The 26,483-nt window shown below is 43.4% G+C and overlaps 1 protein-coding gene across 1 annotated transcript in view; it reads left to right on the plus strand.

Annotated features, from left to right (window-relative positions):
• The first annotated feature begins 10,882 nt into the window (after positions 1–10,882).
• Positions 10,883–26,483, plus strand: part of LOC109917064 (adhesion G protein-coupled receptor E2-like) — a 39,247-nt gene continuing 23,646 nt past the window's right edge. The window contains exons 1-8 of the mRNA XM_048617826.1: positions 10,883–10,940; positions 12,497–12,577; positions 15,427–15,564; positions 16,275–16,409; positions 18,797–18,928; positions 19,997–20,085; positions 21,953–22,051; positions 25,796–25,973. Coding sequence (XP_048473783.1) covers positions 10,883–10,940; positions 12,497–12,577; positions 15,427–15,564; positions 16,275–16,409; positions 18,797–18,928; positions 19,997–20,085; positions 21,953–22,051; positions 25,796–25,973 — 910 coding nt within the window. The remainder of the gene's footprint in view (positions 10,941–12,496; positions 12,578–15,426; positions 15,565–16,274; positions 16,410–18,796; positions 18,929–19,996; positions 20,086–21,952; positions 22,052–25,795; positions 25,974–26,483) is intronic.

A 26,483-nucleotide genomic window follows, 5' to 3' on the forward strand; every position in this document is an offset into this window, starting at 1 on the left:
TCCTGGAGGTGTTGGTCAGAGACAACAGGCCATCTTTTACCGAAAGGAATTTAAGTATTTCCTAAAGTTGAATGGCATTTGGCAGGTAAGGGCAGCTCCATCCCATCCATTGTATAATGGTCTGGTGGAAAGAGCAGTCCAAACTTTAAAGTCAGGCTCAAAGAAACAGCCTACGACCTCACTCGATACCAACTGGCCCGGTTCCTGTTTGATTATCGGACCACCCCTCATGCAACTGCAGGGATAGCTCCAGCAGAGTTGCTAATGGGGAGAAGACTCCACACCAGGTTAAACCTGATCTTCCTAGACCTCGGGGAGGGGGAAACAGCATCAGGAATGCCAATACTGCACAAAAGTCTCTTCTAAGCGAAAGAGACAGTTTATTTCACGGGACAGTTTGTTGTTGAAAGCATGGGAATGGCCCTGCATGGGTAAGAGGTACGGTCGACTTGAGATCAGGTCCTGTGATGTACAAAGTTCGCGTAGGAGAGGCTGTCCTGAACAAGCATGTAGATCACGTGAAAGCTGCAACCTCATAAACAGGGCGGGAACAAAACATACCTGGCCCCTCAAAACATCCAGCAAGGCTGTCAGATCCAGGGTTTCTCCCCCTCCACCCAGCATCGAAGAGGGTGAGATGGTCACGGCAGATGTGGCAGCCTAAATGTTGTTACTGCCTGATGAAAATGATGAATTTCGGCCAAGATGCTCCAGATGCAAGCAGCAGGCTACGGTCTGGTACACGCTACCAGTATCTGAGGCAGAGTCGGAGGAACCGGGCCTGGTGCAAAAATGTCTCAGGAGATGCTACGGGAAAAAGAACGAGTCTGTGTACCAGGATATAAAGGGTGGGGTGTAAGGGAGTGCAGTGATTGGAACGAGGTCAGCCAGGGACATCGTAGAATATGACTTCCCTGTTTGGAGCCATTAACCTGGTCCAATCAGGGAGTCCTGGCTGACAGATGTAAACAGGAATTTCAGTGGTGCTGTTCACTCTAGGAGCCAGCACTGAGCTAGCTACATCAATGTCATTTTAGCAAACAGGGTTAAGATTAAGGAAAATCCCAAAGCCTTTTATTCGTACATAAGGAGCAAGAGGGTAACTAGAGAAAGGGTTGGCCCACTCAAGGACAAAGAAGGGAAGTTATGTGAGGAGTCAGAGAAAATGAGTGAGATCCTTAATGAGTACTTTGCGTCGGTATTCACTGAGGAGAGGGACATGATGAATGTTGAGGTTAGGGATAGATGTTTGATTACTCTAGGTCAAGTCAGCATAAGGAGGGGGGGAAGTGTTGAGTATTCTAAAAGGCATTAGGGTGGACAAGTCCCCAGGTCCAGATGGGATCTATCCCAGGTTACTGAAGGAAGCAAGAGGGGAAATAGCATGGCCCTTAACAGATATCTTTGCAGCATCCTTGAGCACGGGTGAGTCCCGGAGGACTAGAGAATTGCTAATGTTGTCCCCTTGTTTAAGAAGGGTAGCAAGGATAATCCAGGTAATTATAGACCGGTTAGCCTGACGTCAGTGGTGGGGAAGCTGCTGGAGAAGATACTGAGGGATAGGATCTATTTACATTTGGAAGAAAATGGGCTTATTAGTGATAGGCAGCATGGTTTTGTGCAGAGAAGGTCATGTCTTACCAACTTGATAGAATTCTTTGAGGAAGTGACAAAGTTGATAGATGAGGGAAGGGCTGTGGATGTCGTATACATGGACTTCAGTAAGACGTTTGATAAGGTTCCCCATGGTAGGCTGATGGAGGAAGTGAAGTCGCATGAGGTCCAGGGTCTACTAGCTAGATGGATAGAGAACTGGCTGGGCAACAGGAGACAGAGAGTTGTAGTGGAAGGGAGTTTCTCAAAATGGAGAACTGTGACCAGTGGTATTCCACAGGGATCCGTGTTGGGACCACTGTTGTTTGTGATATACATAAATGATCTGGAGGAAGGTATAGATGGTCTGATTAGCAAGTTTGCAGATGACACTAAGATTGGTGGAGTAGCAGATAGTGAAGGGGACTGTCAGAGAATGCAGCAGAATATAGATAGATTGGAGAGTTGGTTGGAGAAATGGCAGATGGAGTTCAATCCAGGCAAATGCGAGGTTATGCATTTTGGAAGATCCAATTCAAGAGCGAACTATACGGTAAATGGAGAAGACCTGGGGAAAATTGATGCACAGAGAGATCTGGATGTTCAGGTCCATTGTACCCTGAAGGTGGCAACGCAGGTTGATAGAGTGGTCAAGAAGGCATACAGCATGCTTTCATTCATCGGACGGGGTATTGAGTACAAGAGTTGGCAGGTCATGTTACAGTTGTATAGGACTTTGGTTCGACCACGTTTGGAATACTGCGTACAGTTCTGGTCGCCACATTACCAAAAGGATGTGGATGCTTTGGAGAGGGTGCAGAGGATGTTCACCAGGATGTTGCCTGGTATGGAGGGCACTAGCTATGAAGAGACGTTGAGTAGATTAGGATTATTTACATTAGAAAGACGGAGGTTGAGGGGGGACCTGATTGAGGTCTACAAAATCATGCGAGGCTTAGACAGGGTGGATAGCAAGAAGCTTTTTCCCAGAGTGGGGGACTGAATTACTAGGGGTCACGATTTCAAGGTGACAGGGGAAAAGTTTAAGGGAGATATGCGTGGAAAGTTCTTTACGCAGAGGACAGTGGATGCCTGGAACGCATTGCCAGTGGAGGTGGTAGAGGCGGGCACGATAGCGTCATTTAAGATGTATCTAGACAGATACATGAATGGGCAGGGAGCAGAGGGATACAGATCCTCGGAAAATTGGCGACAGGTTTAGATAGAGGATCTGGATCGGCGCAGGCTTGGAGGGCCGAAGGGCCTATTCCTGTGCTGTAATTTTCTTTGTTCTTTGTTCTTTGTCATGTACTGAACACATGTAAATAAAGGGTACTTGGTGATGAGATACCAGCCTTCATAGGGTTATTTAGTGGGCATCATCACAAGGTCAGTACTTTTTCATCTGATTGCCTAAGACTATATCAGAGGCCAGTTCAGAGTCAATCATTACTGTTTTAGGGTCTAGGATCACATGTAGGCCAGACCAGGTTACAGTGGTCAGTTTCCCTTCCCCTAAAGGACATTAACAAGCCAGTTGGATTGTTATATCAATAACTGACACACAGTCACCATCACTGATGATTAAGAACATCACAACAAGAGTAGACCATTCAGCCCATCAATCAATACCATTATTCAAATCATTCAAGATGTAACTCAAGGGTAATTGGGGATGGGCAATAAATCCTGGCCTGTAGCCTGTCTTACAATGCGGAGCCAGACAGCCGAACCAAGGCATCCTTTTTACCTCTGTATTTGCAATGCAGTAAAACTAAACCGTCCAAGATCCCCAGGTAGCCACTCCTATGGTTCATTACCAGACTGTTGAATAACCAATCCCAGACCTTGTGAGTAATTAATTTCCAGTTTTGGATTTTAAACAAAATACTTAACAACTTATTAATTACGTGATAACTTCAGCAAAGAGAAAATTAAACAATGCAGTGAGCTGATTATTATCTGTGCTTTAAACTCAAAACATTTGCTTTCAGCCCCCATTCACACAAAAGATAGGCAGACAAAACAAACGCAGCTAAAGGATCAATAAAAGAAGATAATAACCTGGCCAGATTACTTAAATGTCCTCCATGAGATGTTGTTTCATAGATTATAAATGTGAGCTCATTGGCTGCTTTCCTGAAATGTTGACCTGTGTTATCTTCTAAATTCACTCAGGCAGAGGAAGCAATACTTCTACTGCAGCTTGCCTGTCTTTGGGCTTCCAGAAGCTGGTGTACCAGATTAGGCAGGGAGCTTTCAAATCTTCGTGCTGTTTCAGCAACAGCCCAGATCCATCTCTCAGAAAACATAATTCAAAAAAAATTCTTAATTTTGGTTCCATCTTGATAGACTGACCGACTCTTCTTGACACCTCAATTACCATTCAACAACTGCCATTTGTTTGAGCAGAGCATCTCTTCCAGACTTGCAAGAACCAATTCCCAGATACTGATGTTGTTAGTAGCCAAATTCTGCTATCTGTTAAAATGCAATGCTCTTCATGGGGCTCTCTGTGTTTGTTGGAGCCTTTTTAATCAAGGCAAAGCATGCAATTAGCCACCAGGTCTGGCCCCATAAATAAACAAAGCTCATTTTGTCTGTTCCTTACCTTGTAACAAAGTTCACCAGTCATTTTCAGCACGTAGTTCCAAATTGATAAAAGAATAAAAGAACAAAAAGAATGTGTTTATTAATTATTTCCGGTGAGAAGCATTACGACTACAACATACATACAAAAGTTAGAAGTAAGAGGGGAGATAAAAGATAAAAATTAAAAAGAACAGATGATACAATAAATTTAAAATATTCTTTGAGTAAGTTCCCTTCATGATTATAATGATTTGATGCCAGTGGAATAAAGGATCCTTACTTCATGATCTTTGAGCTGTCCATGTATGCAAATTTCATGTTACAACAAGCTATTATCAGGCTCTGCTTCCTCCACTCTGGAGGGAAGAGCTCTAACCTCTTCAGTCTTTCAGTCTGGAGACTTGGACTATTGATCCAGAGGCCAGGAGTTGGATCCCAATGTAATAATCTGAGAATTGGTATTCAGTGTCATCTCCCAGTCTGTGTTTAATCCTCCAGCAATGTTAAGATGCATCAATATAATTGAGAACATTTTGAAACATCATGTTTCTGGATTTGTGGATCATAATGCAACTAAATGCAGAGACAGTCAGTGGCCAATAACCCTGCCTAATTTCCTGTCATTCCAGATATTTTCAGAATGAAAGGAACAATGTTAATGTAATTAAAAAACATTAGGGCTCAACTTTCTACTAGAAAATTAATTCTAGTTGGCAAATCATTAAGACTATAATTCCTTCACCCAGCACTTGTGCCTCTGGTCTGTAAGCTGTACATCGAGAACAATGAGAAAAACAAGAACATGAATTAAAATCAGTCTCACCAAAATTAGAACATTATTTTCTTTGTAATGAGACCAATTCATATGTTAAACATCAAACAGAATGAGATAAATATTGTGATAGTGTCGAGGGAGATTTACTCTATACCTAGCCTGTGGTTGTTCTTCAGACTGACTTACAATCAGATGCTACATGACAGAGGTTGGTCTGTCTCTGGCAAAAACAGCAGATCAGTTAAGTGGCTCCTCACATGGGGTTATGACGATGGATCCGAACCTTAAATGTTTATAAACATTGCGTACTTTTAATCCCAAAATATATGTTTGTAGGAGGAGGACAGCTACCGAAAAAATGCAGATTTAAATTCTCTGAAAGTCTGACAGAGTCCTGTGTTAACGGATGGACTGGCATGCATGTAGATTCCCAGGTTAACTTTAATCATGCAGAGCCTTAACACGAAAAGATAATGAGGGGGTTGACTATGTCTACCTTCTTGGTAGGAAGCCACCTCATGTAGACATGTCTGTTTAACTCTCCAAGGAAACAACAGGGCAGGGGTTAAAAAGCCACTTTCAACTCTGCTGAAGTGGGGCAGTCAGACTGAACAATGTCCAGTGTACCAGCCTCTAATTTGAGCATTAGAACACTGTGTTAGCCGAATACCTATCCTCTAGTTTGTAGCAATTGATTGTCTCTGACTCCGGGTGATGCAAACCAATTAAAAGAGAAACAGGATGACGAAAGGATTCTCCCTCACTCTGAATGCTGGAAATCAATCACATTCGAAAGCCATCGGACCTGCAGAATCTCAGTCAATCTGCAAGACTGACCAGCGTCAATATTACCAGTAATCTCCACAGCAATGACCTTGATGACAGGAATTAGATAATGTCCAGCATTTACTCAAGAAAACCTTCTCAGCTTCTTATCAGGACTGATACCTTCCAAGGGATCCAGGCTTTGTGGCAGATCACTACATTGGGATCTAGTCCTATACCATTTGCCTTTGTCACCGCCTGCTGCACCTGCAAGCTTACTTTCAGTGACTGGTGTACAATGTCTTGTTGCACCTCCTCATGTCCCAATCTATTATCATTCAGATGATAATCCGCTTTCTGTTTTTTGCGACTAAAGTGGATAGCCTCACATTTATCCACATCATACTGCATCTGTCATGCATTTGCCCACTCACTGTACTTGTCTAAATCACATGGAAGCATCTCTGCAACCTCCTCACAGTTTTTCCTCCCACCCAGCTCAAAGTCATCGAAGTTCACAATCTGACTGAGTTTCTTCCCCTTTTAATCCACAGTGTCGACAGTGAATCCCAGCATTACAGCAAGTACACCATGTGACACATGACACTCTAGCAAAGGCCTGATGTCAAACAGTTAGAGTTCAAGAACAGGCAGGTAAAGAACAGCCTGGTCCCCTGTGATTTGGACAGTTCTAGGGTTCCATACAGGCTGATACATCATGAATGCGTGGACTAAGGTTAAAGACCCATGTGCCCTGACTGTTGACCTTGTAGTGTGCTGCCTTCACCATAGATGATCTCCAAGGACGTCTGGATATCTCTGAATACATTTGAACCCAGCACCGTGGCTATTCTCAACTTTCGTGTTTCCCCAGGAGTATCGGTTGTGTCATGACTTAACAGAAACCTGAGGCTATGAAGAGTGTGATTGAGGACATTTAGGGAGAATTCGATGTAGCCAAGGTATGGGATGTCCCATCCCTGAGAAGCAGAGACCGGGATGAGGGAATCAACATTGATGATCTTACATCCTTAAACAAAGAAAAACTGATAGATAATGGTTGACCCCTCCGCTCCTGTGTCATTTAGGCACGATACTTCTACTTTGCCAAAGTTCGCATTCACTATAGAGCCACATAAAGAATGGGACAATATTTGGCAAAAGGAGAGTAGAAGGCAGCCCCACAGTGTATGAGGAATAACTTGTTTGAAGCTTCAGCAAAGTGTTCAACAAGGTTGCACATGGTAGACTGGTTAATAAGATTTGACCACATGGGATCCATGGAGAGCTTGCCAATTGGATACAAAATTAGCTTGAAGGTAGGACAGTGAAGAATATTATCTCAGAGTACAGTGGTATCATGATCAGATGGGCCAATGGGCTAAGGAGTGGCAGTTGGAGTTTAGTTAGATAAATGTGAGGTGTTGCATTTTGGTAAGGCAAACCAGGGCATAACTTATACACTTAATGGTAAAGCCCTGGGGTGTGTTGCTGAACAAAGAGACTTGGGGGCAGCTGCATAGTTCCTTAAAAGCAAAGTCAAAGGTAGGCAGGGTAGTGAAGAAGGCATTTGACACGCTTGCTTTCATTGGTCAGAACATTGAGTATAGTAGTTGGGAAGTCATGTTGCAGCTATACAGAACATTGGTGAAGCCAATTTTAGAATACTGTGTTCAATTTTGTTCAACCAGAAGAAGTAATGGTACAATTACAACATTTAAAAGGCATCTAGATGGATAAAAGAATCAAAAGGGTTTAGAAGGATATAGTCCAGATGCTGGCAAATGGGACTAGGTCAGATTGGGATGTCTGGTTGGCCTGGACAAGTTGGAGCGAAGGGTCTGTTTCCGTGCTGTGTGACTCAATGCCTCTCAGTCCCTATTGCTGTTCGTGGAGCTGAGCAACAGGGGAGGTGGGGTATTGGAGAGAAGGGGACTGGGTGTGCTGGGCAGGTGGTGCATGGGGTATCCAGTGGGAGAATGGAAGATCACTCCCTCCATTTCACCCCACCTCAGCCCCATCGGTTCTCTCTCCTGCTTCTGTCTGTTCTCTCTCCTCCACTATCCATTTTCTGTTATCCTCCACCAGCACCCCCTCAGATTCCCATTTCAATGTTGTACCTACTTTGCACACATGTAGTGCAGTCTTTGTGCAAGATGCAGTAACATAGAGGATGTGGAACAGTGCACATGCACGTTTCCAAGTGAGCATCAGGTTTTTCCAATCTTCTCCTGAGTCTGTTTGGTTTCCTACATATCTGCAGGTAGAAGTACTGACCAGAAGTACTGTTTCCTTACTCCTTTGTGTCAAAGGAATGCACGTGGGGATCCTCTGTCTCAGTTTGAGGTAAAGATCTGATTCTCTCTGTCAATAGCTGAGTCTCCATTGATTCTAGAGCAACTTCAATCTCCCTCCTCATGGACATAGACAGTTTCAATGTCCCCCCTCATCCATCCCATCTCAGCAAGGCACCTTTCAACTTCATCCACCATAACTTGATGCCTGTGTTGTGAACTTTTGATGATTACACCAGAAATGTAAAATGAGTTTTGAACACATGGACAACTCAAAGATCATGAAACATGGATTCATTATTCCACTGACTTCATGTCAGTGAAACATGAAGGGAAATGGTCAGACACCTCAGTCTGCCCATTTGGCCAATTTGTCAATGTCCCTGTGAAGTCACTCAGCATCATCCTCGTTCCAAGGGAGAGATGAAGCACAGTGTAGAGGACAGCAAACCAAGCGTGGAAGAGAGCGTGAGTACAGCACAGAGGGCGAGTGAGCCCAGTGTGGGGGAGTAGAAGCCCAGCGCAGAGGGAGTGGAAGCCCAATGTGGAGGAGAAGGTGAAGCCAGCATGAAGGAGAAGCGAGCCCAGAGCAGGGGGAGAAAGCAAGCCCAGCACAAAGGAGAGCGAGCCCAGTGCAGAGGAGAGAGTGAGCCCAGTGCAGAGGAATGTGAGCCCTGAGACAATGTCAGTGATGTAGGCCCAGTGGCAAAAGATGACACCTGACGATCAGTGACTTTATTGTTGGTTAGGACCAGCGCTGGCAGCAGTGAAGTGGTGACAGGAGGGCACCATGGCAACATCGGCCACAACGATAGACTGCAATGATGTTGTGCCCGGAACAGGTGTGGTAAAGGTGAATTGACCCAATGGTGAAAGATGGCACCTCAGGATCGGCGACATCGACATTAGCTGGGTCTGGCAAGGTGCTGGTGATTCTGGCGCTGCAGCATGGATGGACTTCACTTTGAGCTGTATCATTTCATTTTCTCTTACACTTGGCTTATCAAAGTGGTGTCAGATTATTGGCAACAAATGAAAGCTTTTCACTATTTTTTGTATTTCTCTGTAAAATACATGTGACAATAAAATCATTCAATTCAATTCTAATTAGGGTTTAACAAAGAAGTACTCTGAACATTTACATAGAATGGAGTGATTGGTTCACTTTGGGCAGAGGAATCCATTGTCTGTCTATGTAATCTTCCCATGAGGCTGCCTTCCCCCTGTAGATACCTTTTTCTTTCCAGAGAGGGTCTGTTCAACTGCTCCAGCTGCTGTCCCTCACCGTCTCCATCTGCTGCTGGAGGTTCCATTACACTTTAAAATTACAAAGGCGTTTATATCAGGTAGACTCTGCAAAAATCAACTAAAGGGACATAAATATAAATAACCATTAACTAAATACAGTTGAGATTTCAGGAGAAACTACTTGTTGAGAAACAGAAACTTGCTACCCCAAGGAATAGTTAAATACAGCTGCATTTAAGAGGAAGCTGGATAAGCATGTAATAGTTCCGTGATGAGTTCAGTGGCCTCACTTTTTCCCTGATGAGGGTTATGCCACAATACAAGGAGCTCCCACCACAATTACCTTGATACCTTCCATGAAAGAATATCAGTATTACAATATCAAGGATTAGCAATAAAAAAATTTTTTTAAATTTTCACAACAAGTTTTCAGAATCTCCTGCTGAATGTGCATTAAGATCAAACTGGAGTCCATCAGTGTTCATGAAATTAGTGACTCTCGGTTTGGATGAAATTTAACCCTTGATCTATAGTGTCTTAGTTGTAGGCGCTGATCCCAAGGGAATCGTCATTATGATTAAGGCAGTGCTGCAGTTAATGTGGTCTCTCGAAAGTTGTAGCTGCTAATGTAGCTCCTAATCCCAGGGCAGGGTTTTCGCTCCTGAAGCCCCAAACCTTGCGCCAAAGTCCTGTCAGTCCAGATACGGCCTTTGTTGAAATGACTACATCCACATTATTTCAGTAAAGATGAGTTTTGTTTTTCTGGCCTTGATCATGACCAACAGGAAATCATTTGATCATTTCCTGTCCCTGCTGATTGGATCATCACAAATAAAAGATAATGCAAAGAATATATCTGCTCATATTGAGTGCCAACATACTGCAGCAATTACAACACCTGAGTAAAACAGTACTGTTGACATGAAAATCAGTTTTTGCTTGCTGTTTCTGGGTAAATATATTTATTAATTTCTTTTTGATTGCCCTATTACCCTCTATCATCTTCCATTCTTTCTTTCCTCATGCCCATCTCCTCTTTCCTCTCCTTTCATTCCCTCCTGCTTACCTTTTGTGAGCCCATCTTCGCACTTCCCCTAGAACATCTCTTCCTGACCGTAACTTCTCTGTCCTCACTATCTTTCCTCTGCGTTCTCCCTGTTTCTTTCCTGTTCTCATTCCGAATAAAGTCTTATGGCTCATCATCTCCCCTCTCTTCACCCGTGCTCTCCCGTCCCCACTCCACCCTTCCATCACAACCACTTTCCTCCTTTGCGCTAACTCCCATCTCTTCTAGCCCCTTCCCTGCATCTCTGTCCCATCCTGTTCTCCTTTCTATGTTGAATATAGACTGATGACTATATTCTCACCAATATCACCACTGGCTTTTATTGCTTTTCTCAGAACCCTCCCCTTCTTGAACCGTCTGTAATCCATGGGTACCTGTGTTTGCCTCAGGGGCAAAAGTCTGGATCGATTTTTTTTGTCATTAGTGCAGTCAATTCCTCGTTTATGCTTTGAAAATGCAGCTTTAAGATTTTAATCAGCAAAGCAGGAAATGTGAGAATTCACAGAACTAACTTCTCTTCCCTATTTTGAGAAACGTTGTTGATTCTGCATGGTCAATGAAAACAGGGATAAACAGACCATATCTTACAGGCGTCAGCAAAGTCTTAGTAAGTTCACTAAAGTTAACCTTCAAGAGACATTATCCATTGTGTCAAAGGGGTAAAACATTAATTGAGCAACAGCTTGAGTATCATGTACAGCTTTGGGGAGTCGGTTAGCTCAGTTGGATAGACAGCTGATATGTGCTGCAGAGTGATGCCAGCAGCATGGGTTCAACTTCCATACCGGCTGAAGTTACCATGAAGGACTTTTCCTTTCCCCTCACCTGAGGTGTGTTGACCGTTAGGTTTAACCACTACCACCAGTCTCTAATGAGAGAGCAGCCCTATGCTCTGGTAAGGCTGTGGCAACTTTACCTTTGTAAGGAGTCTGCAAGGAGTTCCAAAGGCTAATAATGCTCTGAAAGAAGAAATTCCTCCTCATCTCAGTGTTAAATTAGTTGTGAGATTCTGCCCTGTAGTCCTAGAACCCCAAGACAGGAGACATCCTCTCAGCATTTACCCTGTCAAACCCTTTATGTTTCAGTGAGATCACCTGTCATTCTTCTAAACTCCAACGAGTAGAATCCCAACCTGTTTAACCTTTGAGCTGTATCATTTCATTTTCTCTTACACTTGGATTATCAAAGTGGTGCCAGATTATGGCAACAAATGAAAGCTTTTCACTGTATTTTATAATAAGGCAATCCAATTGGAGTGAAGTTGACAGTTAAATCTTTGCAACCACAGGGTGATGGAGTTTTGGAGCTCACTGGCTGCAGCAGGGACAGAAACTCTTGCCACATTGTTTAAAATAAAAGATATACACACTTAATGTGATTAAACAGAAGAGTTTAGTCCCCGGCACAGGAAAGAGGCAGGGAATGGGTTAGGTGTCTGGAATTTTGCAAGTCCACCTCCTGTCCGTCATTTAACGTCTTTTAAAACTCGACCCCCTGACGGCAGCAGATCACATGGTCTCCAGCTACTTTTACTTCAACGCTGCATCACGGCACCAGTGATGTCATTACATTGCGGTTGTGTCTTAGCAGGTCCCTGCTCGCTTTTAGTGGGAGCCTTGTCCACAGCCTGAATTGCCACTATTAATATTACATCGCCTGGCAACACAATGGGTGAGAGGTTGATATTTAAGGTATTAACCACTCATCTGACTCTTCCCTGCCCAATGGAGGGCTGGATTAAAATCGAGGCCTATTGGGTTTTATCAGCCAGGTCACTTGGCAGAATCAAATCTTGTAAGTTGTGAAACTGACCTCATTATGCCTCTTAATTTGACATTTAGCTTCGGGTAGGATGTCCACCTGGAAGTTTCCAGATTGTTGTACAAAGCCAACTGGTTTCACAACGGCTCTCAGGGAAAGGGACAGGCCAACAGTGCCCAGTCTGGGCTGATGCACATGTATCAAACTCGGACATTGTGGTGGGACCTCAGTCGTCTTTCCAACCAAACCCAGATCCATCCCCAGTCCCTGCTGATTGAAAAGTTGCTGGACCTGTGCATGGGGAATGGGTGAAGGATTGGAGAATGAGTAAACCTTTTCAGGTCAGGAAGAGAGGTAAATGAGGAACAAAATTTTAAAATGCTTCATGTCTTTTTCTCCCAGAAGTCTGCTTCATTTGGAGGCTCTGCCAGGCTAAGTCTTGTCCGCCTGGTTATTACAATCGTAAACGTCTTGGCTGCATGGGTAAGTGTTAAGCAAGGTCAGGAAATCGCTACATGATTGCAGACAATGCTCAGGTCTTTCCCCATCAGTTTCTGACCCTCTTGGCCATGCTAAGAGGAGGTTGCAGTGTCTGTGTCCTGCAACTTAGATGGATATCTAACATCCATGCTGTAAACACACCCATGTCCCGTACCCATACCAACACAAATGCTTCACCTCCATGCCCCGAACCCATGCTGTTGACCCATGCCTCACACCTGTTCTCATACCCATGCCTCATATCCATTCCCCACACCCATACCTACACCAATGCCCCACACCCATGACCACCATCACTGTGAACAATGGTGGTCTGTCTGCCAAAGCCAAATTTTTATGTTTTAAATTGAAAAAAAAATTGCCTTTTTCACAAGTGGAATGGAACAGATAAGTAAGGCATGTGACAGACAGACAGGTCTTTGGGAGCGCATATATTGTGTTCTGTGTACAGGTTGTTTAAGGAGCAACATATTTGGATTTGGAAGAACATGCATGAGACTGATTTCTGGGATGAAGGCAATATCTCATGAGGATTGGGTGGGCCTATACCCATTGGAAAAATAAAAGGAGGGGAGGAGCTCATTAAAGGTCTCGGCGAGACTGGCTGTGGTGAGCCATATAGCAGAATCGGGCCAGGAGTCTGGTGAGACACATCTTGACGTCGGGAGCATCTGTTATGTTTTTGCCAAGCTGTGAGGTGAGTTTTCCACTTGGGCAGAATGCGTTTCTAATAAGGGGAGATTATAGTTTATTAAACACCTTGTTAACAGCATTACTCACCTCATCAATATTCAGCTTCCTATCTGACCAACTGCACCAAACGACCTTGATGACAGGATGCTCAATATAGAAATCAGAACGGGGACCTGGTGACTACAGCTCACCACTTACCCTGAAGAGCCCCTCTATCGGGCAACAGGCACCAATATCTCTCTGACCAAATGTACCTCAAAACCATGTACATTGATATCCAACATGTGCCAACTTCGATGGACCCTTTGAACATCTCCAATCCACTTCTGCATTTGAACACTGTGCCAGCACAGAGCATTGTAATGCAGGAGCAAGGGCACTCAAGAGTGCTTAGGGACACACACCCAGCTCATGGATTGGACCAGGCAGTAAGTCCAGGTTGTTTGCTCACTGCCATAGTGCACACTCCACTACAAGACTTACCGAGATGCTCACAGCATCCCTGCCTTACATTACCTTGGCTTTTTGTGGTTTACCCACTCAGCCCCACATATAAGTATTACTTCTGAAAAACAGTTATATCAGACTTGAAATATTAATTTGGTTTCTCTCTCCACAGATGTTGCCAGAGTTTCTCTGGCACTTTCTGATTTTTTTTTCAAATTTCCAGCATTTGCAGTATTTTGCTCATATTACTTCTGCCTGGCCTTGCTATATAGCACAGACTCAAAGGAATGAACCATGTCATGGTTGTCAGCAGGTCACAGTCAAGTCATAGAAACACAGAGAATAGGAAAAGGAGTAGGCCATTCGGCCCATCAAGCCTGTTTCACTATTTATTAAGATCATGACTGATCATCTAACTCAGTTGCCTTATCGTGCTTTTCCTCCATATCTTTTGATCTTTTTAGTCCCAACTGTGAAATCCAGCTACTTTTTGAAATCCTACAATGTTTAGGCCTTGAATGCTTTCTGTGGTGGCGAATTCAAGTATGCTGTGTCATTCAATATGGTCAAGAACAATCTTCCTACTGACTTCTGCGCGCACGCCTTTGATAGCCATGCAGCCATGAAGAAAATTAAAGGGCACAAGCTCACCACTCTATGGGTGAAGAGATTTCTCCTCATCTCAGTCCTAAATGGTTTACCCCATATCTTTAAACAGTGATTTCTGATTCTGGACTCTCCCGCCATTGGGAACATCTTCCTATATCTACCCTGTTTAGTCCAGTTGGAATTTTGTAAGTTTCTATGAGATGCCCCCTTCATTCATCTAAACTCTAGCGATTATGATCGTAACTGATTTAATCTCTCCTCATATATCAGTCCAACCATCACAGGAATCAGATCACTGTACTGCCTCCATATTCAGACCATCCCTCTTCAGATAAGGAGACCAAAACTGCACACAAAATCAAGGCGACAGACTTTGTTCAGAAGTTCCTGCATGATGTGCCCCTGAACTTTCTTCATGGCTGCATGGCTGTCAAAGGCCTGTGTGCAGAAGTCAGTAGGATGATTGTTCTTGACCATATTGAATGACAGAGCATACTTGAAGTGCTGATGGCCTATTCCTGCTCCTGTTCTCTGTGATTCTATATTCAAAGTGCATGAGATGGATTTTTGATCAATAAGGGCAGCATGGTGGCTCAGTTGTTAGCACTGCTGCCTCACAGCGCCAGGGGCCTGGGTTCAATTCCCCCTCGGGCAACTGTCTATGTGGAGTTTGCACATTCTCCCCATGTCTGCGTAGGTTACCTCCAGGTGCTTCGGTTTCCTCCCACAGTCCAAAGATGTGTGGGCTAGGTGGATTGGCCATGCTAAATTGCCCATAGTGTTCAGGGATGTGTAGATTAGGTGGCTCTGAGAAATGGGTCTGGATGGGATGCTCTGAGGGTCGGTGTGGATTTGTTGGGCCAAAGGACCTGGTTCCACACTGTAGGGATTCTATTCTATGGAAAAGAGTTGAGGGTTATGAGGAACTGACAGGAAAGTGGAGTGAAGGCCATATACAGGTCAGCTATTGAATGGTAGAGTAGACATGAGTGGGGGAGTAACTTACTCATGCTCCTATATCTTTGGTTCTAATTTCAGCAAAATAGTGATCCAGCTGTTGACAAACATCACTGTTTACACAGATATCGATGAGTGTAAATCATCACCGTGTGATCCGTCCGCAATATGTCGCAACTTACGGGGAAGCTATGAGTGTTACTGTGGTAAAGGGCTTACCACCATTCCTGGGAGCTTCGGAATTGCAACAACTTGTCAAGAGCGTAAAGAGCGTAATCTTACAGGTGATTAAACAGGGGCACTAATGTCTTGTTTATGATAAGGTTGTCTCTTCTCCAGGATGATCTTGGACTGCAATGGAATTAGAGTCTAACCTCCAAGTCAAATCCGAGTGACAAATGGTAGGAACAATGAAGAAAACAAGGAACAAACAATAGTACAGCTCAGGAACAGCCCTTTGTTTCACCAAGACTGCGTCCACTCATGATGTCTTTCTAAACTAAAAATCTTTTGCATATACATGGTCCGTATCCCTCTATTCTCTTGCCCATTCATGTATCTGTCAAGATATCTCTTAAACGCTGCAATTTGTACCCGCCTCCACCACCTCCTTTAGCAGCACATTCAGAAGTACCTGCACGGCATGCCCCCTAATTTTCTTAATGGCTGCTTGGCTGTCCAAGGTCCATGCGTAGAACACAGGAGGATGATCATTCATGATCATATTGAATGACAGAGCATACTTAAAGGGCTGTATGGCCTACTCCTGCTCTCTATGTTTTCAATATTCAAGGTGCATGCAATGGATTTTTGATCAGAAAAGTGGAGTGAAGGCCATATACAGGTCAGCTATTGAATGGTGTCATAGCCTTGAGGGGCTGAGTAGCCTTCTCATGCTCCTATATAGCATCTTAGGTTCCAATTAGAGCAAAATGGTGATCCAGCCATCAACAAACATTACTGTTTTACACAGATATCGATGAGTGTAAATCGTCACCGTGTGACCCATCCTCAATATGTCGCAACTTGAATGTGAGCTATGAGTGTTACTGTGGTAAAGGATTTACCCCCATTCCTGGCAGCTCCGGAATTGCAACAACTTGTAAAGGTAAGGAGGATAATATTACAAGCAGTTAAACGGGGGCATTAATCTCTTGTTTGTGACAATGTTATCAGTTCACCAGGATAGTCATGGACTCCAAAGGAACTAGCTATTGATGTCCAAGTCAAATCTGGGAGAAAAATTGTAAGGATAATTAAAAAAAAACAAGGAACAAAGAATAATACAGCACAGGGACAGGACCTTTGGCCTACCAAGACTGCGCAACACATGATGTCTTTCTTAAATGGAAACCTTTTGCCCCTACATACTCTGAATCCCTCTTTGATATTGTGTCCACCTCACATCCTCTTCTGGCAGTGCATTCCTGGCTGTTACCACCCTCTGTTTAAAAAACCTTGTCTCACACCTCCTTTAAACTTTCCCCCTTTTACCTTAAACCCATGTCTTCTGGTAATTAGGTGTCGAGCTGGACGAACACAGCAGGCCGAGCAACATTAGAGGAGCAGGAAAGCTAACAGTTTGGGTCAGGATCCTTCTGAAAAAGGGTCCTGATCTGAAACGTCAGCTTCCTTGCTCCTCTGATGCTGCTTGGCCTGCTGTGTTCATCCAGCTCTACACCTTGTTATCTCAGATTCTCCAGCATCGGTAGTTCCTACTATCTCTCCTGGTAATTGTACCCTGGGAGAAAAATTCTGACTGTTCATTCTAATTCTGCCTTGTATTTTTCTTGATAAATTCTAAAGACATTAAGGATGCAAGGAAACAAAGTGTTGTTGTGCAAGGATGAATATTTTGAAACAGAGGTTGGGTGAGATCATTATTATAGGATTTCCTAGGTTCAGTAGTTTCCACAGGGCCTAAACCTGTGCATGTAGTGCCAGTGAGGGACTGGAGAATGGTTCCAGGATCCAAATATACCAAGTCGCAGCTGGAAGGCTCAGAGACCATTTCTAAACTTGGTGCACTCCTGACCACAGCCCTCATTATAAGCGTTGTTCACTAAAATCAGACAAACTGTTGTTGCCTCTGCTGGAATTTAAGTCTGGATACAGGGCCAAAATGCTGAGCTCTGTGACTTCTAAAGAGTAGGCTGACTATGGGCAAAGGAGAAGACCATTCAGCCCCAGAAAATCACCCTCTTTCAATGAGATCATGGTTGGTCTGTATCTGAACTCCCAACTAGCTCCCTCTGTTTCATGACCTTTCATAGCCCTGGCAAATGGTTTTGGTGCCCTTTGTGATGAAGGATGTACTTGCCTTGAACACAACACACTGGAATTTCACTGGGTGCCTCCTGAGAGGAGGAGTTGATCCATGATGAGAAGCTCAGTAATTTGGGACTATACATTGAAGTTTGGAAGCTAATAGAAATTAATAATTAGCTTACTAATCCTTTGAAACCTCCCCAATCATTCCCCAAAGGGGAGAACCTGTGTATGAAGAGAGGTGAAAATAAGTGATCAAGCCAGAACACACTCGCCTACGGGCGGTCCAATTGTTCCATTAGAGCACCATAGCATTAGTGCAGTATCTAACACTTGAGTTATCAGTGCTACAGATAATATCTTAGGTATTCAATGCTTCCACTGTCAGCACATGATCAGTGCTATGAACACGAGCTACGAGATGCACTGCAGCAGCTCAACAAAGTTTTGTCGACACATCTCCAATACCCAGATGAACAAGAACATCAGACTGTTGAAATTACTACTGCAATTTTCCAGAAAGTTGTGATTGAATGTAGAACTGAAGCCAATATTTGCACACTTTTAAAGACATTTACTTATACAGATACACTTTACAAGCATGCACCTCCTAATGTAGCAACCACTCCACTCTTCTACTCTGTTCTTTCATGAAGTGGCACAAGTGAATCCCAGATAATAACCACAACTTGCATACAAGGGGATACAATGAAACTAAAGTGTACCACATGCAATTTGCCCTGTGAGCTGTACACCATCCTGATTTGGAAATATATCACTGTTCCTTCAGTGTTGCTGGGTCAGAATCCAGCTTAGGTTGGGGGTTAGTTCAAACCTAGAGGATGCATATATGTAATAGTTATTCAGAAACCTTATGAAGAATTGAGGAGAAACCAAGTTAGCAAAACAGTTATAACAATGTGGAACTCGCTACAACATGGAGAAGTTGAACATTGATGTATGAGGTAGATGAGTACATGAGGGAGAAAGGAATAGACAGATATGTTGATGCAGTGAGACAGTGTTGGAGGAGGCTGTTCGGTGGAGCATCAAGTTTACCATCCATCTAATGGACCAAATGGCCATTTTCCATGCTGCAAATTCTGTGTAATGTAGATTATTAACACCAAGTTACCAGGCTTTATTCAAGTGGGAGTTTGTGTTGTCCAAGTTTGTTCAATCGAGCTCTGGAGCAGTTGCTGTGATCTTTTTCCCTCTTCACTGCAGATGTGGATGAGTGTGAGGATGAAGATGTGTGTGGCAGGAATGCAACCTGTCATAACTCCTTTGGGAGTTACTACTGTATCTGTCGGGCAGGATTTCAGCCAGTTCCAGAACAGACAGGAAAGACCTGCACAGGTAAAGGCAATGATTAATGCGCAGAGCTACATGGAAATGATTATTGGCACTGGAGGTTTGGATAGGCTTCTTGGGGAGGGGTAGGAGTGTGGTTGTCAGGCTACATATATGGGGGTTGAAATTAGGCTGGGCCCATTACTCGGCCAAGACTCCTGATGCACAGGTAGCTCCCTGATGGACCTTGGATACCTAACACCTAGGGAATTGGGCCTGAGGTTACCTTCTGGCATCTCCTGAGGAATTTTGGGAACAGGCAATGACTGTGAGGTCAGTTCCAGGAAACACAGGGCCAGAAAAGGCAATGGTAGAAATTTTAGGATATCAGAAAGCTTGTGGAGCTGAAATGAAATTGAATTCATCTTTAGTTGCTAATTGCCAAGAATCACAAGATCGACCCTGCAGTGATTGGACTCAAGTGGAACTCATTGACGATGAGATCCTGAAATGAGTTTGTTAATCTGGGCCAATTAGGGAGCTTTGGATGACCAAAAGAAATAGGCAATTCAGAATCTCTTCACTTGAGGGACTGACTGTGAACTGGCTGGTCACAGCCAGTGTACTGTGCACATGTAAATAATGGGTGACTTGGTGACATGACGCAGGCCTCTGTGCATTTATTTCAGGTTCTGTGGAGGAAATTTTAGTCATGGGATCTTCCCACATGTGCTAAGCCCCTCTTTGACAAAATTACAGGGCCTAAAGGATGCCTAAAACCTGACCTCCATTCACCTATAATTTGAGCTAACCTCTCAGCAGGCTTGTTAGTATTGTGTATGTCAGTTTAGCTCAATTATTACCATTCTGAGTCAGAAGGGCGTTGGTATGAAACACCATGCCAAGATTTGAGAGCGTAAGCTCAGCTGTTTCTCCCCACCACAACTCCATCAAACCCCAGTCCTGTGCTGAGGGAATGCTGCATTGTTGGAGGAACATCCTTTCGATGAGATTTCTAAACTCGGCTGCATCTCCCCAGTCAGGTGGGCATCAGAAATCCATAGTAAGAAGATGGCAGAGTTTTGAACTGGGCACTAATGTTAAAAGATCTCTTAACTACTCTGATTTTTACAGTGCCACCCCTCAACTGTCCCAACCCAGAAAAGCCAAACAATTCCACCCTCACACAGTGTGGTGGGAAGCATTCACAAACCCTCGAACAGGTATGTGACCCGTATTGTTCCATTTTCAAGCTGACTCACTGAAACGGTCCTGATGTTTAATGGGGTCCATTTCTTTGTACGCATGAGTTTTGATTGAACATGAGCTCGGATTTGAAATAGCTGCCAATGGTTGTAATGGTCACAGGTAATGATTGTTAGTAGGTTTAAAGTTTCTTGACCATAAGCTCAGCTTTCAAATGAGATGTTAAACCCAGATCCCATGTGCTTTCATGGGTAGAACCAAGATCACAGTGGCACTCCTGTGGAGAAAGCACAAGGGAGCTTCCAGTAATGCCCAAGTCAAGATTTCATCCTCAATACGAAATGTTAAATGGTTTATCTCATAATTATTTAATTACTTGGCATTACTGTTTGTGGGAACTGCCTTAGTGAAAGTTGAGAGACACTCTTCCTACATTACAACTGTGACAAAATCAATGTCATGGACAAAACAGTTGCACACCAGAGTTAAGATAAGAGTGACTGGCCTTGACATAAAGCCCATAGTTGATCAAGTTTGGCATCAAGGAGCTCATATAATATTCAGCGGCATTCATGACTCCTCAGTTACTGAACCAATCTGTGTCTATCATTCAGGATTGTGTTTATAAATGAGATAACAAGGTGTAGAGCTGGATGAACACAGCAGGCCAAGCAGCATCATAGGAGCAGGAAGGCTGACGTTTCGGTCCGAGACCCTTCATCCTACTGTCTCTTGTGTTTATAAGTGGCAAGTTGTATTCACACTTTACAAGTGACAGGCAATGACTGCCTCCAACAAGAGAAAGTCTGAACATGACATTCAATGGCATGACCATTGCTGTATCCCCCAATATCAATGTCCTGGGGATTACCATTGACCAGAAATTGAATTGGACCAGCTGTATAAGTACAGGGGCTACCAAAGCAGATCAATCCGGCAGTGAGTAGTTCATCTTATGACTCTCCAAATCCTAAAGACTGTCTACAAAACACAAGTCAGGTATGTGGTGGAATACACTTCACTTGCCTAGATGAGTGTCGCTCCAACAGCACTCAAGAAGCTCGATACCATTCAGGATAAAGCAGCCTACATGATTGGCCCCCATCCACCACCTTCAACATTCTCTCCCTCCACCAGTGACGCACAGTGAGAGTACAGGATCCTATTAACAAGATGCACTGCAGCAACTCACCAAGGCTCCCATGGCAGCACCTGGGAAAAATTGTCACCTCTAGGACAAGGGCAGCTGATGCCTGAGAACATCAGCAATCTCCAGGCCATACACCATCCTGACTTGGAATTATATCACCGTTCCCTTGCTGTAACTGATTCCAAATCCTGGAACTCCCCACACCCCTCCCCCATGAAGAGCACTCCAGGTTTCCCCTACACAAGATGGACAGCAAGAATTCAAGAAGGAAGTTCACTATCACCTTCTAGAGAGCAATTAGGTATGGGCAATGACTAATAAATACTGGCCTAACCAGTCACACCCATATCCCATGAACTGATACATTTTTTAAAAATTAGTTATAAAACATTTTTAATGCACGAAGGGAATGAAGGGTGTGATATAATTTTCAGTCTTTGTTTCTTTATTCAGGAGATGCTTGCCCACACATCCCATGCCAACAAGGTTTCCCAATACTGATGACATGAACTCCCATGGAATAGAACCAGACATAACTATCTGGTACAATCCCAGTTTCACCACTAGCGACACAAGCAATGTCATGTTCCTTATTTCCAGATGCTACAAGGTTGATTCTCCAGGCTTTTGCTCTTGGGACTATTGCTTTTGTGGATTTTCTAGTTTGACTTGTCCAGTATTAGTTATCAATGAGAAGGGGTGCTTTTTAACTATTGTCTTGTTCCACTGTCTAGCCAAACTCGGAGGGTAATGGGTCTTGCTCCGCAATGGAATCAGCTCGCCAATTACTTAACAAAGTCTGTCAGAATTTCAGCGTCACAGATGATCTCCAGGTAGGGAATTATAGGCCCAGTGTTTTTATTTACTCCAACAGTGACATGGTTCTGGTGCAGAGTGTTCTACTCTACAAAGCCAGTCAGTGAAGAATAGACCTACATTTATTTACAGAGTGAAACAATACAAGCATGTACCTCCATCTCAACCATCTATAGCTTCATTGAATGTCTCGTGAATTTTTTAAAGTTTTTTTTTAATTAACCTATTTTTCTAATCAACCTGTTCAAAGGTGTTATTGTACACCTCTGGAGCAAGTGGGTCTTGAGACAGGTTCCCTCAGTCCAGTGGTCAGGACACTATCACTGCTCTGCATGATGGCCCTTGAATATCTTTTTATTTGGACTCAATTGTGACCCCAGTTAATGCCTTCCATTAGCACATAATTAAACACAGTTGTTAACAATTAACTTAAAGGACTAGATTTTGTTGAGTTAATCTGATACACCAGATTTACATGTGTACTAAAATATGGATAACATGAGTTAAAACCTTTGTACTAGGATTGTGCCTGACTTTAATTTCAGCCTGTAGCAAGCAGGGGTGAGTTATTTGCTTGACCTGCCAGACAAAGGTGCTTATGTTCATTTGGGATTTTGCAAACTTCCTTACTAACTATAATTATTTGATGGTAGACAGTGGACATTCCCATATATAGGTATAGTCTTTTATGAGAGTAAAAACTAAAGCAGGAGTAAGAGGAAATGAGAGTCACCACTATCTCTGCAACTTCCATTGCCCCAATTCTCCGAGGTATTTGTGTTGTTCAGGTTCTAGCCTCTTATGCATTTCCGAGTTCAATGGCTCCATCACCACCTTCTTCTCTGGAATACCATGTATTCATTAGCTTTTCTACCTACATCATGTCCATTAGATCATAAAAATATAGAAACAGAAGAGGGCCATTCAGCCCATTGGACCTCTTCCACCATTCAATAAGAGCAGGGACAATTTGGTTTTGATCACTTTCCTGCCTGTCTCCCAAAGCTTTGGCTTCCCTGTTGCTCAAAAATCGAATTCAGCCGTCAGGGTGTTCAATGGCCCAACCTCTACTGCGCTCTGTGAAACAGAATTCTGAAGATTAATAACTCTCTGACAGAAAGGGTCCCCCTTGTCGTTGTCTGAAATGGAAACCCTTGTTGTGGAACTGTGCTCCTTAGTTCTAGATTCCCCTGTGAGGAAAAGTATTCTCTGAGCATCCACCCTGTAAAGCCTCTTCCGAACATAATGTTACAATAAGATCCCCTCTCGTTCTCCTAAACTGCAATGAGTCTAAGTCCAAATGTGCTTAACCTTTCCTCATAAGGAAACCACTTTCTCCCAGGAATCAGGTGAGTGAACATTCTTTGAACTACTTCTGATGCAAGTAATATCCCTTTCATAAAATTTTAATTTAAGGTGTGCTGAGGGGTGGCATGGTGGCTCAGTGGCTCAGTGGTTAGCACTGCTACCTCACAGCGCCAGGGACCTGGGTTCAATTCCACCCTTGGGCGACTATCTGTGTGCAGTTTGCACGTTCTCCTCGTGTCTGCATGGGTTTTTCCGGGTGCTCTGGTTTCCTCCTACAGTCCAAAGATATGCAGGCTAAGTGGATTGACCATGGTAAATTGCCCATAGTGTTCAGGGATTGGGTGGGTTATAGGGAGATGTGTCTGGGTGGGATACTTTGAGAGTCTGTGTGGACTTGTTGGGCTGAAGGGCCTGTTTCCACACTGTAGAGATCTATGAGTTCTATGAGATGCAGTCGCACAAATGGCCATAGTACTGTTGCAAGACTTTTCTGTTTTTATCCTTCATCCCCACTGATGTTAAGGCTAACACTCTATTTACCTTGTTAATTACTTGCTGAACCTTCTTGCATATATAACATGAGAGTTGAACACACAGAAGGTCCAAAAATCATGAAACATTAATTCTTTATTTCATTGGCAGCAAATTATGACAAAAGTGATTGGAAATTAAGGTTAAATGAGGATGTATTTACATGGAAGGAAGCCTATGCTTTATGATGAGTTGAGAAATCCTTTGTCTGCCCGCTCCCTCCCATTTAGTCCTCCCCCCAGAAAGACTCCCTTTTTCCAGAGAGTATCTGTTTCACCATTCTAGATGCCTGCTCTCATTGTCGCCTGCAGCTGGAGGCCCTGGTGCAAGTGCTTGAGCTTGCCTGCTCAGCACCCTCCCTCAGCATCACCACCTGCTGCTGGAGGTTCCATTTCAGTAACTTCTTGTAATTCATGTACAAGGGGACTGAGATCGCTGTGTGCAGCAGCACCCTTTGATGTTTCTCTACCTAAATGATGTTCTGAATTTTTATTCTTTCTGCCAAAATGGCGAACTTCATATTCTACCACATTACTGTCCATGTACAATTTTTTTTGCTAGTTGCCTTGACCTATCTGTATCCCTTTGCAGACTCTTTGCATCCTCTTCAACTTGCTTTCCCATTTCTTTTATTATTTCATTGAGGGTGGGCACTGTTGGCAAGCCCAGTACTTGTTGCTTTTATTCAATTGCCTTTGAACTGAGGCCATTTCATAGGTGGTACAGACTCAATGGTCTGAAAGGCCTCTTCCGTACTGTTTGATTCAAGGGGCAGTTAAGAGTCAAGCACATGGCTGTGGGCCTGGAGTTACATGTACGTCAGACCAGGTGAAGATGGCAGGGCTCCTTCCCTAAAAGGCATCAATGAACATGCTCAATCTTTACAACATTAGGTAATCATTTCATGTGGTTTCCCTCTTTGAAACACACTTTAAAGTCTATCTCTTTGACCAAGCCTTTTGTCATCATGTGACTAATATGACCTGATATTGTAATTTTTTAATCCTTCTGTTGTGATAGGCTTCTTTCCCCAAAACAAGTAGACTATGTTTAATGTGAGGCTGATGGCCCCTTCATGAACTCCCCCTTCTGAAGGGAAACTGGATCTTCCAATCTGAATATGGGTTTGATATCCAAAGGATGTTCTTATCTGATGGATGTGTAGCATCCCAACATTGTGTAGCTTGTAGGGGCCCATAAGACCTCCCTGCAATAGTGGACTAAGCACTGTATGAAGCTGGTATAAAGATGACCATTGTAAAGGTAGGAGCGTTCAAATTACAGACTGTAAATTGGGCAGGATCTGAGTGATGTGTGCCAGCGGTAAAACAGTACGGGTTACACGTGATTGCAGACCCACAGCAATGGGATTGAGGCTGAGCTCCATTCTGGAACAAACTTGGGAAGCCATTCAGTTCAAAGGCAACAAATACTGGTAATTTGCAATAAGGACAAGGCAGAAGATTGGCACCTGGGCACAGAACTGGTGCAGGCACAATGGGCTGAATGTCCTCCTTTAGCACCGTTACAATTCTGTGATTCTGTGAAAACACTTATTTTGGCTGTTTCTCTTTAATTTCAAAGTTTCTTTTTGTGAATTGCAGTTTACTGCTGTTGTGGTATGTTACAACAAATAGTAAGAGTCAGGGGCGTTAGCCTTATTTATTGAGGCAGATAATTGGCAATCACAGGTGAAGGTGGGAGAAAGCAGCAACAGGGAAGGGAGAAAAAGGGACGGGAAAGGAAGATGCCAAACCAATCACAGTGACAGTGGTGTGGGAAAAGGAGGTGAGGAAACAAAAAAATTAAGGAGGAAAAGAGGACAAGGTGGTTCAGAGAGAAAAGGAATGAGAGAAAATGAATAAGAAGGGAAAGAAAACAGACCCATTAGTTCAAGAAGTCTTTTCTTTTTCTATCCTTAGGCCATCGCAAACTTTACAAATAGTCTCTTCAATAGGAATTCACGGCTAAAGAACATGACGATCAGCCAGCGGTTAAACGTAACAACGACCATCTTGGATCTTTTGGAGAATACGGCAATGGCTATTGCTTTGACTTTGCCCAGTGGAGGAACAAAGTCAATCTCAGAAGACTCTTTTGGTAAAATATTACTCAGTAGAAATGCTAATCCTCTAGATGTGGAGTGGACATTTAATCAAAGAGAAGGTTGTTTATTTATGGTTTTATGGCCTGCCCTTTCTGAGCCAATTGGCACTTTATGATTAAACACAGATATCAATTAAAATGGTGACATCTGATTAATAATGTCAAACAATATTTCCTAGAATTGTTTTAACGAACATGTAGAAACATTATTGTCAATGATGATGTGTCATAGAGCAGAGGAAGTTCCTAGATCGTATTCGATTATCACATTTCCAGAGAAACACCACTAATGAAATTGATACCTGTCTGTGTTACTGCTTCTGTACATGAGGCCATTAGATTTCAGAGAACTTATGTCTTATCTCTTAACCGTCAAACCCCTTACTATTCAATCCTCATCTCAGTTCTGAAAGTTCATCCCTTCACTCCGAGGCTGTGCAGTTGGGCCTCCTCCTGGTTGATTATCTTCCCCACATCCACTCTATCCAGGCCTCTCAGTATTCT

This window comes from Rhincodon typus, chromosome 38 (assembly GCF_021869965.1).
Source record: "Rhincodon typus isolate 14 chromosome 38, sRhiTyp1.1, whole genome shotgun sequence".
Classification (NCBI taxonomy): Eukaryota; Metazoa; Chordata; class Chondrichthyes; order Orectolobiformes; family Rhincodontidae; genus Rhincodon; species Rhincodon typus.